Raw genomic sequence first — 15,377 nt, 5'->3', positions numbered from 1 at the left:
GACTTCTAAGTTGGTGTGGGCTCCGAAGGATATGTGTTTGGGGGCTTCAGGGAATTTAGCGGTCTTTTTGAAGTTGATTATGACAATGGAGGTTGGGACCGTTTTTCCGTTTCTAGTTGAGGTTATTCTACGCGTGCTGGTGATTAGGGGTTGAGGGTTTTGGTCTTGGTTTATGTTAGCTTCTAGAGAGTATAATTGTAAGTCCTCAGTTGTTTCCCTTGGGTTAACCCTAATTACGCCTCGTGTATATTGTTGCCAATTAGGTGTTTGTTTGATTACTGTGACGTGGAATATTTGAGTTATTTTATTTGCTGCGTTGTAAGATTCTCGGTTAGGGAAGATTATCTGGTATCCTTTGTTGGCTTTTTTAATATTGTTGTAATTTATTTTTTCTCTTTTAAACCAAAGTCCTATTTTATCTGCCGAAAGTTCTAGTGAGAGAGTGGTGCCTGAGCCTGCTGAGAAGAAGTAGAGGGCGAAGGTCGTGAGGAAGGCGGCCGGGGAGGGTGTGGGCGATGGAGGTGGAGTGGATGTGTCGAGTTTGCGTTTTTTGGTGTTTTGAGGTGGCGAGTTAGCTGGTTTGGTGGGGTCGGTGTGTGTCGTGTTTTCGCCATACTCGGTCGGGACGATGTTTTCAAGTGACCTCCCGGAAGTGTTGTGCGCTTCCGCAGGCGTGGGTGAGTTAGGAGCTGGCATGTCTGCGAGTGTGGCGTTGCGGGTGTCAGTCATGTTTTTTGGAGAGTTGGAGAGCGTGTGTTGTGGTGAGTGGTGGTGGAGTGGGAGTGGTGTTTTGGGGAGGTGAGTTGGTTTGTTGTTTTTACTTGGTGAGTTGTGTTTAGGAGGCGGAGGAGGTTGCGGTGGTTATTTGTTGTTGGTTTTAGTAGGAGGGTTTGTGAAATGGATTAATTATTAAAGATTTATTTTGTTGCTGGAAGGCTGGGATTAGGTGAGACAAGTGGAAAGCGGGGATTAGGAGATATTTAGTCGAAGGAGTGGAGGTATGTGAGTGGTGGGCGTGGGTGGTGAGTAGGAAAGAGCGTGCGTTGTGTTAAGGAGAAGGGGGGATTAGGTGTTTTTTTTGTTTTTAGGAGTTGGGTCAAAGGGTGTGTTTGAGTGGTGGGCGTGGGTAGCGAGTAGAAATGAGTGCGAGCTGTGTTAGGGAGATGGGGGAGGATAAGGTGTTGGTTATTTATAAGAGTTGAGTGTTGTTGTTGGTTTTAAGGATTTAGGGGTTTTGTGATTAATTCGGTGAGAGTGATGTATGTGAATAAGGATGAAAGGATAACGTGATAATTACCGATGATGGAGTTTCCTTGGCTGGCTATCAGGCAATGCTCTGTGCTGGCTTGGGAAGTGTTGCTCGCTTGGCCAAGACTCGATTATTTACAGACCGCTGTCCTATAGCTGGAATATTGCTAGGTTCGGCGTTAAACAACAAACAAACAAACGATGAGAGTGATTTTAAGAGTATGTGAATAAGGCTGAAAGGATAACGTGATAATTACCGATGATGGATTTCTCCTTGGCTGGCTATCAGGCAATGCTCTGTGCTGGCTTGGGAGGTGTTGCTCGCTTGGAGTACAAACTGCAACTGTGGATTTACAGAGTGTTGTTGTTGCATTAGGTGTTTAAGAGGTCGCCTTCTGCCTAGGCAATTTCGGCTGACCTGTCCCTCTTTGGGACTCCTGTGTGTGAGAAGGGTTCACATATCTATTGTGAGTTCGGTGTTCACATAATTTCTGTTTTTGCATTGATATGATTTCTATTTTCTTATATTGATATGATTTCATTTTTATCCTTGGCTGCTCTGTTTATATACGTTCGAGCAGCTGTCCATCTCTCAGAAATAGAGTTAGTTTGGCCTTCGCTATTGCATCTCTTGGCTTTAGGAGATCTATGACAGATAGCGGATCTAACTGCAATTCTTGTTTTAACCTAGCCCGGGCCGGGGCATGGTCTTGACATTCTAGTAACAGATTTACAGAGTGTGGTTGGCAAGTATATATACAAGTAGGAGGCAATGTTTATACAGTAGAGTAGCTACTGTTATACTGGAGTAGAGAACACACCTGTTATGTACACACAAGGGTAGTGATGACAATCATCGGTGAAGTCAGTGACATAATCAAAGGATGAAGCCAGTAATATAAACAACGGGAGTATGGCTGATTGGGGTCTTTGATGAGTTGATGGTACGCCGGGGGTACGTAATAGCCTTGGTCACGGTTGATTGACGGATGGAGTCTTTTGATGTTGATGGCTTCTTGTAGTTTCCTGATTTTGAAGTCTTTGAGGTTGGTAGTGAGGGCTGTGACTCTCTCCCACTGAATGCTGTGGCTTGGGTTGTCATGGATGTGGTCTGAGAGAGCTGATTTAGAGTCATCTTTGGAGACTGAGCTAAAAAAACACACACAAAAATCCTAATACTTACCGACTCCCTAAGTGGACTGCAAGCCCTCCAAAACAAAAATACCAAAAACCGACCTAAATCAATAAATCAAATACTTAAAAGCTCCAACGACCTAACTAAGGCAGGCAAACAAATAACCTTCCCGCCCACGTAGGAATATACGGTAATGAAAACGCCGATAAGGCAGCCAAACTATCCCTCAAAATCCCAGAAATAAGCTTAAACTTACCCATCTCAAAATCAGAAATTAAAAGCGTAAACAAGCAAAAAATCACAAAAATGGCATAACCTATATCTCAACTCAAATAGCCAAATCAAAAAAGTACTCAGCAAACCACTAACCAAACCAAAAATTCTCAATCCATCAAAAAAATCGACAGAGTAATCACTAAACTCCAAACAGGACACACCAACCTAAATAACCACCTAATTTATTTTTTTTAAAACACACTACAGGTAACTGCCCACACTGCAAACAACTAGAAACCCCAGAACACGCACTCATCCACTGCACACATTACCTAACACATCGAACCGCATTACAAACCACCCTCAATCTAAACAAGGCTCTCACTCTAGAAACAATACTAAACCCACAAAATAAACTAGAACACTACAATGCCTTAGGCGTATTCTTAATCAAAACGGAACTAATAAAACGCATCTAAAAACATTATAATCTACCAAATCAAAATCACATAAACAAACATCCACCATACCAAGCTCCCTTAGTTCTACTCCCAAACCCCATCGGCATCTATTCCAAATCTCAAAATTCCCAAATTCTATATAAGCAACCCCTAAAGCCCCCTCTTGGGTTGCACACACCACTTTCGCCCCTTTCGGAAACATTAAATGGCCTGGCCGGGCCCGTGTGCGAAATACGCATCAGTCGGAAAGCGCACGTTAAATCTCCAAAGTAAGTAAGTAAGTAAGACAGCTTTGATGTTCTTTTATTCGGGTTTTGAGGGACCCAGATGTTTCTCCTATATAAGCTTGTCCATGGTTGTTGGATGGTGGTTTCCCTGTGGCTTTAATTGTGTTCTGAATGGTATGACTTCTCTTGAAAACTACATCAGTGTTGGCCTGTTTCTTTAAGAGTCTCTAGATTGTGTGGCTAACTGTTCCAAAGTAGGGGTTTCTGAGATTTCTTGGTGATGTTCTTTATCGTCTGGTGTACTAGTTGCTGAGGATAGAGGTTATACTGTGTAAATACTTGTTTGAGGTGGCTTAGTTCAGTAGTTAGATGTTGCTTCGTGGAACAGATGTTGTGAGCTCGTCTCTAAATGCCTATCAAAGAAGTTCTCAGTACCCCTAATGGTGAACCCTGCTCTCATTAATCTCTAAGTAAAGTAAGAACTCCCTTACTTCTCTGATTATTGTTTAAGTAATAACAAAACTCATTACTAATACAGTTACATATGGCAAAACAACACCAGTAATAACATTTTTAGTGCTGCAAATACGCCATTTACAAAAAGTCCAGTGAACATAGTTCACAGGAGCTAATGATTTGCACACAACCGGAATATTGGCGGGGGATATGAGTATTTCATGCTTGTTGATATGTTACCGACGTATAACTGGACTGTGCACTGACACGTAAACACACTACCTCCATAACAAATGTGTAACCTCTACAATGAGTAATTCGCTTCCATAATATTTCACTCAAAGTAGAGGGGAAATTGGGTTTATCGTCGCGTCCAAGTTTATTGCACTTATATAGCGACGTACATGCAAGTGTGCGTGTGTCTGCTTGTACTAGTCCGGACTGATACCGATTTATAGTGCTAGCTCACTCAGATACCATGCCACAGTTTAACATGAATACCCCGCTCAGACACTGTATACTGACTCCGAGCTGACCAGTCCTTGTTTTAGCCCATTAATGCATATGCCGAGCGTCAGGCAGGGTAACAACAAGTAACATCTTTTAACGTCTTTTGGTATGACCCAAAGCCCAGACCGGACTGACCATGATATTCTCAAAAACCTAGATCATGTGTAATGACATTCAATCCTAATACATTTCATCGTTTGAATGTAACTGAAAATAACCTCTTCAATAAATTTGGTAATTTGCCAATGATATGTATGTCATCTTCCTCATCACTACCAAATGGCATTATCAAGTCCTCGTTCATACTAACAAAAAATGAAATCTACTGATATATCATGATAAAATTACATATTTCACAGAAATTTCTACAGATTTTGAAATAGAAATAGAAAGGAAAAATCAGAGTACCATTGTTATTTAATACGATTTCTTTCAACAATGCCCAAACTTATGTTGATAGGACACATTGGGGCAATAGGAAAGGGCATCATGAACACGGATAGGTAGAAAGAAACTAAATCGTTCGTTTACTATTACCACTATTACCAGTTGGGATTCCCACACGGTCCAGGTGTGGGGTATGTAACGTGGATGTCCCATTCAATTTCCATGATTGCCGAAATGTTTCAATAGCCCCACGCTCCACGAGAATATTTTCCTTGATATCCCTGCCACCTTAAGAGCAAAGTTTTCCCTCTTCTCTGTTCACTTTTCTTCTCTGAAATGAAGGTATCCAACGATGTAATCTCCTTCTGACTCTTATTGCATTTTACAATGTGTAAGAATGGCAAAGTCGTTTTGTTAATGTGTTTTCCTTTCTCAGTATTTTGAGTTAGTGGAAATATCATAAAGTAACTTTAAAAAGCTTTATTTAAATTATAGTTTATAATTTATTTTAATATTACTGTCAACACAGCAAGGCATTTCCAAATACAGTTGCTGCATGATTGCTACAATTAAACTTGATTGTGGCGAAATGAGGAAATATATGGTTCAATTCACATTCAGATACTGTTGCAGTAACTTTGGACAGTAACTCTGGAAGTGAACTAGAAACATTTTTTTGTTGCTTGGACACTGTATGTTTCGGCTGTTTCCAAAGTGGCTCTACAGAACTACTTTGACCATGTCAGTGAGAAATAAAAAGGGAATACCAACGAATAACAAGATCTGGTGATCGAAAACTGTGTGTCTTCGATATTCTAAGGGGAGATAATTCTAATTGTGGTTCCTTTTCGAGAAATTGCGTCCCTTAGTCCCACAGCTTGCGCTCGATCTCCAGCTGCAGACGAAATATCTCACTCTGGTTTCTCCATGCATGCTTGAGCAAGTCTCAAGGTTCTGGGCTGTATCAGGTTTTGATAGTACCTTTCTAAATTTAAGATTGTCAAATGTTGAATAACATCCGACAGCATGTTAGGAAGTTATATAACACGGTAAATGACACTTGCCTGACTTGTTTCCACAACACCAGTTCTGTATCATCAAATGCCCTAGTTTTATCCCGATGTTCAGCGCCCCGTCACCATCGAACTTTCGGCACCAAGTTCATCATCGTTGACAAAAGGTGTGTGGAGTATTACGCGAAACACAGCATATTCTCTGCACACGTAAACCGGTACGTTTTTGTAAGCGCTGCATATTGTAATGGTGTAAGTTATCGAAGCAGGGGTAAAATCGTAATATATACCATTTGGTTATTAACGTCAAAGACCATAAAACGTTTTGTCTGTTTTTCTTTATATTCAATATGAAATAAATTGTTAAGTCATCACACATTGATATGAAAACGTATTATAATATATGCACGATTGGGACTGTAGCTTTGTAATATATTTATTAGATTTTTTGTTATATTTTCTGCTACTGGAAAAGTAAAAAAATCTGAGTGGGTTTACGTAGATTAACTATATTATAGTGGTAAAGCGCGTTTGGAAGGATGTTATATATAGAAAAGGGATATACACACCCTCTACTACATGGAAAATACATAACTACATTTTTTACCTATGAGGGCAAACTTATCAGGGTTCACTAAAAACAAATGTGCCCTAGGGTCATATCACGTCACGAGGCAACATTGTATTGTTGACGTCATTCAAATCTTATTGTGACGTCACACTAGAAACAATGCCATAGCTGAAGATTGTTGACGTCCTTCGACAAAGTTTGGTTCCGCTGCTGTTACGACTTGCTGTCTTTACTCTCGCTCGGGAAATACCGGAATTTAGACACTTGTGTCGTAGACATATAGTATCACATGAACACTCATATAATATCCTCTATGTAAGCTGCCACTTCTCTAGTGATCTCCCTATTCACTGTTCTGATCAAGATTAGACCGCCTCCGTGGTCTAGTGGTAGAGCGTCCGCCCGGAGAGCGGAAGGTCCGGGGTTCGATCCCCGGGCCGCGTCATACCAAAAGACGTTAAAAGATGGTACTTGTTGTTACCCTGTCTGGCGCTCAGCATTAAGGGGCTAAAACAAGGACTGGTCGGCTCGGAGTCAGTAAACTGTGTCTGAGTGGGGTATTCATGTTAAACTGCGGCATGGTATCTCAGTGAGCTAGCGCTATTAATCGGCATCAGTCCGGACTTGTACAAGCAGCCACACAAACCCACACACGTACATGCACGTCGCTATATAAGTGCAATAATCTTGGACGCGACGTTAAACCCCATTTCACCCTCACCCTCACCCTCACCCTCACCCTCTGATCAAGATTTCTTTGAACTGAAGTGCTGTATCTACTCTACACTTCACTTGCAATAATGAATGATGCTTATTCTGAAGGTCCAGTTTTCACAGAAGAAATATTCTCACAAGTAGAACGATGGCCTCTTCCTCAAGCAGTCGGCAGAATAGACTGGCTCTGGAAAAGTCACCATATCTCCTTCAACATGCTTCCAATCCAGTGGACTGGTAAATATGTGTTATTGTTATTGATGTCTGTCTGTTTCATGAAGCATTATTCAGGGTTTTACTCGATGCAGAAATATGCATCCGGTACTCACAAATGTAGCCCATAGAGGGGACGTGGAAATAGACCAATAGTTTTGAAGGTCAAGGAAAAACCCTTATAGATCTCTTTGGTTACATATAGAGTCTAATACCGTTACATATGTATGTTGAAGTAGACTGTTCAGATAAGGTAGAAGGAGGCATAAGTGGTGCACTTGTGCCCAATCCCCTTGTCTTTTTGTACAATAAAATATACTTAAAATGAAACAAGCATGTGTAAGGCACATATGATTAAACTAGTTTGACAGTAGGCCTACAGGTTACATAAAATATATCAGTGGTTTGTGTCTCAGGTGCATTGAAATTGAGCATCCCAACAAATAATATTCTCTGGTAGTCCCATTGGATGCAAATAAGTATGACCAGAAATAAATGATATGTTTACAGCGTTAGAAATTGGCACTAGTCCTGTAGTCCTTACCAAACTGCCCAATAGTAAAGGTATCCTAAAGACTAGTAGAAATTGGCCCATTTTAAGGGTTTTGCTATATGTTATCATTATAAGGACTAGTGGACAAAAACTGTTAGTTTCTAACCCTGTTGTTTTACTGTTAAACTATATGTTTATGATAGGAAACTTTAAATTAAATTCAGGAATATTTATTTTTGATGCTGGGTCTATCAAAATAAACATACAACTGCATTTTATGAGGCTTTTGGTCACCCATACCCCCTGTAATGTCCTCGCTGCATGAGAACCATTTTTCCATCTTGAGCCATTCTTTAGACGTTTATCACTATGCAGATCTACTGGAATTACTTTATAACCTATAAATTTAAGGAAGTTTACAGACATAAGGCAGATAATTTATAGATGTCAGCTTCTGTATTATGAGGAACTCTATGTTTCGGAGTATATGCTTACTCCTTCATCAGTGTATCTCTTCTAAATGCCCTACAAAGACTTTACAGATGTCATTGTTCATCAATGCAGGTATCCATGGGGTCAGGAGGCTTTTGACAAGGCGAGGGCTGAGAACAAAGTGATATTTCTGTCTGTGGGTTACTCCACCTGCCACTGGTGTCATGTGATGGAGAGAGAGTCGTTCGAGAATGAGGACATAGGAAAGATCTTGAATGAGAACTTTGTCAGCATTAAGGTGGATCGAGAAGAGAGACCTGATGTTGACCGTGTATACATGACATTCATCCAGGTGGGTTGATTCTAGAGCAATCAAACACTTTCATAGGATTTCAATATTTGATGTGTCATTTAGTAGTTTAATTTGTTTCAAATGAGTCAAGTTTTTTATATGTACATAGGTAAAAGAATACATAAATAATGTCAAATTTGATAATTTGAAAATCTCAATATTAAAATGGATAAGTGGTACAGTTAACCACAAGTATGTACACTTTATCAATATTAAAAAAATATTAATACTCATTCTGAAAGATTTTGTGCCTTGCAGAATTGATAGAAATGCTTTTGAAGCATTGATTTTGTATTCTGTACCACAGTATGTATTTATATAGGTTTATCACAATTCTCTGATTAGTGGGGGCACGAGTGGCCCAGTCGTCCAAGGCACCGCATTTCGCTGTGCAGAGTTGCGTCCTTTGGCAACGCCAGAAACCTATGATTGTGGGTTCGAATCCCGGTTCGCCCCGATTATGTTTCTAGGTTTGTCAGCACCATACCCGTGCTCATGGGTTTCACCGAAGTGGTAAACATCTGAGACCTGCATCACTTAGGGCTTTTCTCCCACATTAAGCTGACACGCCGCGATATAACTTGAATACTGTTAAAAGCGGCGTTAAGTCCAACTCACTCACTCACTCACTCACTCTCTGATTAGTGAAGCATATTTCGACACCACTATATTTATCAATAAAATAGATGAGTCTGTTAATGAGGGTTAAATCCAGCAATTATCATGTTCAGTAATGTTGATTTCATCTTTTTTGTTTGTTTGTTTGTTTGTTTGTTGTTTAACACAGCACTCAGCAATATTCGTGCTATATGACGGCAGTCTGTACATAATCGAGTCAGGACCAGATAATCCAGTGATTGACATCATGCAATTGGGATACGATGACATGCATCAACCAGGCCAGCGAGCCTGACCACCTGATCCCTTTAGTTGCCTCTTACAACAACCAGAGTCGCCAGCATTGGTGGCTGAAGACCAATTCTACCCCAGATCTTCATGGGGTGGATTTCATCTTTATAATGAAATGTACAACTCTCATTGTTTAATTATGCATGGTATGATGTATGTGAGTTTGTGTTGTCAGGCTACTAGTGGGGGAGGTGGTTGGCCGATGAGTGTGTGGCTGACTCCAGACCTCAACCCCATAGTTGGAGGAACATACTTCCCTCCCAATGACAAGTACTATGGAAGACCAGGGTTCAAAACAATACTGCAGAATATAGCCGAGAAAGTGAGTATTGTTTTCATTTAATTGAAGTGTTTCAATTTTACCCTATGCTGACACTATTTTGTATATCCCTGTGTGAAATTATGACCAATTTGATAATCATTACATGAAAGAAAAATGTAAAGCAGAAGAAAATACACAGTGTATCACATTCTTAATTTCAGTGGAGAACAAAGAAGGATGACCTAGAACAAAAGGCTGAAGTTATCCGAAGCTCTCTGTCGAAGATGAGCAACATCAGTGACAAGGGGGAAAACGCTTTGCCTTCAGAGCCACAGGTCATGAAGTGCTTCGGTATGCTTGTCATCAGCTATGATGAAGAACTAGGAGGATTTGGAAAGGCACCAAAATTCCCTCAGCCAGGTATACATGAGACTTTTGAGAGTCAATTTCCTTAAGGTTACTAACTTGGGCTGGATTTTTTCTGATACATGTAATGGAATCAGCTGTTAAGTAACAAGATAGGGGCTTGGTTAGTTTGCACGCCATGATGCAGATTCCTCAATGGGGATTCTTGGACAGAAGATCTAAATACCATTAACCAATGCTAGGTACCATTAACCCATGCTAGGTACCATAAACCCATACTAGGTACCACTAACCCATGCTAGGTACCATTAACCCATGCTAGGTACCATTAACCCGTGCTAGGTACCATTAACCCATGCTAGGTACCATTACCCCATGCTAGGTACCACAAACCCATGCTAGGTACCACAAACCCATGCTTGATGTAAGTATTGTGGGACTAAGAGGTGTATACAATGTAGCAGCATAGATCCCCATTTATCATCCTAAACTGGAGATATTGTTGATACCTCGGAATTTTTCCACTTTTATCAACTCGTGTTTGATATATTTGATATCAAAAGACACTCGGGTGAGATTCTCTATATCTCCTGCTCAACAAGGGGAGCATGGAGCCACAGTGGCTGCTGAGTAGAAATGGTGTCAGGCTGATTGTAAAACCTGCATTACTCTCGACAAGTACAAGCAGCTACACGCACGCACACACGCACAATCATGTATACATGCATGTTGCTATTTAAGTTCAGTAATCTTGGAAACGATGTTCACCCCATTCCTCCTCACCTGATCTCCAACCCTGAACCTTGCTCACACAATTAATTTCTATAGAGACTCATTCCACTGAGTTAGGTCACACTGTAAAGTTGCTGATGTTGACAAAACACCTTTCACTCATTCATCCCAACAAGTGATTGATATGCATTACAAGGGCATGAAACTTTGTAAATAATCAGTTTGCAATATAATCACATGGTGCATAATGTCAGCGAATCACATTGCATCGTATTCAAGCTAAAGCATGTCTTGATCCATGCAGTTTGTTTCAGTAAATTTCAACTTCTTGTTACGCTTCTATGGGAGTAATCGAGGCAGTGAAGAAGGTCGACATGCCCTGGACATGTGCAGCTATACACTGACAATGATGGCCAAAGGTGGCATCCATGACCATGTGGCTCAGGTGAGACAACAGCTCAAGTCACACACAGGAGTAACATTATTTAGAGAATAACCAACAAGCTACAAGGAATTACAGATTATCTGTCCCGAGTAAATGGATGGTGTTAATCCCCATCTTTGGCAAAGGACTAGCAGGATTCATTCACGAGGAGTAGATAATCTGTAAGTCTGAGTTTCAGTTGGGTCACTGTATATATTACTTATTGATATTTTGAGAGAGAAAATGAAGAAAAAACATACAGAGAAACTTCACTGAAGACAGACTATTGTTCAGATGACATTACGTTATCAATTTGTGGTGTCATGAACGATGGATGACGTCATATCGTACTTTCACCTGTGTAATAAAATACAGCTGTATTACACATTGTGTAATACAAAAGCATGTGTGCTTATATACTGTGTGGGGACCCGTGAAGATCCCCGGGTAGAATAGTAGGTCTTCAGCAACCCATGCTTGCCGTAAAAGGCGACTAACGGGATCGGGTGGTCAGGCTTGGTTGATGCATGTCATTGATCCCAATTGCTTGGATCCATGTTCATGATGTCAATCACTGGATTGTCTGGTCCAGACTCGATTATTTACAGACATCCGTTATATAGCTGGAATATTGCTTAGTGCGGCGTTAGACAAGAAACAAACAAAAACAAACTTATATACTGTGGGAACAAGTTTAAAGACAAATATTGAAAACATCAACATCCCTGGGCTTATTTAATGACATTGCAAGTAGAGATGATAGATCACTAAGAGGAGCTTATGCACACTCGATGACCCCAGCAACCCTGCTGCTAGGCTGACGTCACATGGCATCATTGTCCGGGTGGAGTTTACAACAAATTTCCACAAATTACGTCATTGTATTGTGACCTGATTGTAAACTTTGTTGTGCATGGCCCTGTTCCACCTGAATTCTAAATGTGGGCCACTGTTTGGTATAAAATTTATACGAGTCAACTTTTGACATGTTTGACATATTATTCTGTTAACTTCATTTGGATTATGCTCTGGATCAAGTAGGTGTCTGCCTATTCACACACGACAGTGCAATTCTAAAAAAGTTATAAATGGCAAGTAATAAATAAAATACTTAACTCGTTCATGTGTTATGCCAATTTTATGAAACTCGTGAATAGTTCTGGTATTCAACCAGGACTATTCACTTGTTTCATAAAATTGGTATTACATGGTAGCTCTTTTAGTCTTCTATATATTCTCAACAATGGTGCAGTGTTACATCATATGGCTTCCATTGACTGATCAGCATTGAGAATCGCTAAGATGCACATGCAAATATCGGAAAGTTATAACATACAATCATTCTACCCTAGTGGGTAATATTATCAGTATGGTTCATGGTAAGCGAGTTGATGTAATAATCATTTCATGCTTTAATATGATGCATTGACTACTGGTGACGCAAGACAGAATATGTGGTGACATCGCAACTGTTATGATGTCACAGACCCTTCTGTTGACATCACGTATTGGATCTGTTGGCGTCTCAAATAGTTTTCAGAAAAGAAGACACTAATTCTTCCCTACAGCCATAAGTGTAAGATAAACATGTCAACTCGAAACCAATGGATAAAACCGAGTGGTGTTAGCCCCGAGGTTTTATCCTGAGGGTGGGGGTTTTATATCCCATTAAAACCTCAGGGTAAGTGTTTTATCTAACTTAACCCGAAAAAAGAAACTTAAAACAACATTTATCAACATTATTATGTTTCAAACATACTTTCCATGAACCTTAGGAAACGGGTGTAAAATACCTGTTGCTGGCATACGGGTACTTGAAAAAGACATCCTTAAAAGCATTGTGATTTATCAGCACGTCTGTAGCCTGGTTTACACTCTCTGGGCTACAGATACAGAGGGTTGCATGTTGGATCCCTGGGAATATAAACAAAAAAATTGTCACGTATATGCTATGATATTCCAAGATGTGAAATGTTTGTTTGTTTGGGAACCGATTGTTTAATTTTTCAAACCAGACATTTCCAAGTTTGTATAAACTATAAATCACATCTAATGTCCACTGGTTGTTCCGTTGATGTACAGGGCTTCCATCGCTACTCTACGGACAAGTTCTGGCATGTGCCTCACTTTGAGAAGATGTTGTATGACCAGGGCCAGCTAGCCGTGTCCTACCTCGAAGCCTATCAGGTGTGTAGTATGGCAGATATTCATCCAGAAGAATTATGGTGTTTGGCAATTTGCTAAATAAGATTGAGAATGAAGAAATACTTGGATGACTTGGTTGATTATGCATCGTTGTACCCTGACAGGGAGGACATCACTCACAATGCAGTGGTTTTTAAAATACTAGCACAGCAGCATCATTGATGATACATCAATTCAGGAAATGTTTCATTGTTTGCTATTTTCTTATAGATTATATATGTGGTGAAGTAAAATGGGGTTTGATGTCATGTCCAAGGTTATTGCAGTTATATAGTGATGAGCGAGCGAGCGTGCGTGCATGCTCGCTCTTGTATTAGAGTGCTAACCCACTGAGATAACATGCTGCAGTATGCCGCAGTTTTAACATGAATACCCACTGAGACACAGTATACTGACTCCAAGCCAATCAGCACTTGTTTTAGCCCCTCAATGCCAAGCGCCAGACAGGGTAAGAACAAGTACCATCTTTGAAAGTCTTTTAGTATGATGCAACCAGGGTTCGAACCCCAGACCTTCCACTTAACAGGCCACTTGACCACGGAGGCAGTCTTATATAATATGAATAGGAAAATATATGTAACACTACTATCAAATGAAAAGCTCTTGTCTATTGAAAAGTACTAATTCACAGCATTGGAAGGTATAGATAGCATTTAAAGAAAAGATGGAATCATTTTGTTTATTCAACGATTTTGTTCTCCAAAGCTAGAGGAATAACCTGTTTTGGTATGATGAGATACATGACATACAATTTGTGTGATTAATTCAGGGCAGGGGATATTGATGACTTTGTCATCTTCTTGTTCATACATGAAGGGAAGCTTCTCAATAATACATGTACTTTCACTCTGCAGCAGTATGTAGTAATTGCTCTTTTTCTACAATTGTTTTTCAGGCTACTAAGGACAAATGTTTCGCAGACGTTGCTGAGGACATCTTCCAGTATGTGTCCAGGGACCTGAGCCATCCAGTGAGTGTCAGCAGCGTTGACAGCCAAGTGTGATTGACTGAGCAATCTGCTTAGATATTACCTGTACAAATAGAGTTGTGCTGGCATGGTGGGGTAGCCTAGTCGTTAAAGTGTTCACTCTAAAAGCCTGGGTTTGATTTTCCAACATGGGTACATTATGTGGTGTCCCCCACTATGATGTTGCTGGAATAAGAAAGCAACATTCAAAGTTACTCATTCATCACTCACTCACTTGATCACTCACTCGATCAGTCACACGATCACTCACACGATCACTCACTCGATCACTCACTCACTCACTCACTCACTCACTCACTCCAGTCATGTCATACAGTGAAACAAAGTGATTCTAAGCATCTTTAACCCAAACCACCATGAAGATCCTGGTTATAGATTTGGTCTTCAGCAACCCATGTTTGTCGTAGGAGGCAACTAATGGGATCAGGTGGTCCGGATCACTAACTTGGTGGATGCATGTGACAATTGCATAGATCGATGCTCATGACGTCAATCAATGGATTGTCTGGTCCTGACATGAGACTTTACAAACCGCTATCATATTGCTGGAATATTGCTGAGTGTGGTGGTAAACAAAACTGAAATAAAAATAGAATTTAGATCTCTGGCTGATTACTGTTGGAATATCAACATATACAGTACTGACTGGATTAACAAGGCATTATATATGAAGTGTTCAGATACAAATATCTAACAGTATTGAGGGTTAATTCAATTCTCTGAGAACAGACTCCGAGCTTAACCTGTATGTACATGATAAAATAGAACCATTTGTATCTCTGCAACATTCCTATAACACAAATATGTATGTCCTACTGTCGTGTTCAGGCAGGGGGCTTCTACAGTGCTGAGGATGCTGACTCTCTGCCTGACAGCAGTGCTACAGAGAAGAAGGAGGGAGCATTCTGTGTGTGGACCCAGCAGGAACTGCGGGCACTTTTGTCCGACAGACTGGAGGGACACGACGACAAGACAGAAGCAGACCTGTTCTCTCGGTACTACAATACTCAGGACACAGGGAATGTCGATCCCTACCAGGTACATTTGCTGGACATTGTCATGT

At 40.4% G+C, this 15,377-nt stretch overlaps 1 protein-coding gene across 2 annotated transcripts in view; it reads left to right on the top strand.

Moving 5' to 3' along the window:
• The first annotated feature begins 5,501 nt into the window (after positions 1-5,501).
• Positions 5,502-15,377, top strand: part of LOC124137980 (spermatogenesis-associated protein 20-like) — a 50,737-nt gene continuing 40,861 nt past the window's right edge. The window contains exons 1-9 of one of the 2 annotated variants that reach the window (XM_048382703.1): positions 5,502-5,820; positions 7,047-7,175; positions 8,209-8,428; positions 9,513-9,659; positions 9,821-10,019; positions 11,012-11,142; positions 13,204-13,308; positions 14,222-14,296; positions 15,143-15,352. In XM_048382703.1, the coding sequence (XP_048238660.1) occupies positions 5,645-5,820; positions 7,047-7,175; positions 8,209-8,428; positions 9,513-9,659; positions 9,821-10,019; positions 11,012-11,142; positions 13,204-13,308; positions 14,222-14,296; positions 15,143-15,352 (1,392 nt within the window). In that variant the 5' untranslated portion in view covers positions 5,502-5,644. Of the gene's footprint in view, positions 5,872-7,046; positions 7,176-8,208; positions 8,429-9,512; positions 9,660-9,820; positions 10,020-11,011; positions 11,143-13,203; positions 13,309-14,221; positions 14,297-15,142; positions 15,353-15,377 lie in introns of both variants that reach the window. The other variant, XM_048382702.1, reaches the window with a different exon arrangement.

Source organism: Haliotis rufescens, unplaced genomic scaffold (genome assembly GCF_023055435.1).
Source record: "Haliotis rufescens isolate VD_foot unplaced genomic scaffold, xgHalRufe1.0.p SCAF_40, whole genome shotgun sequence".
Taxonomy (NCBI): domain Eukaryota; kingdom Metazoa; phylum Mollusca; class Gastropoda; order Lepetellida; family Haliotidae; genus Haliotis; species Haliotis rufescens.
Note: the sequence above shows the minus strand (reverse complement) of the source record. Positions and strands in the feature narration are given on the sequence as shown.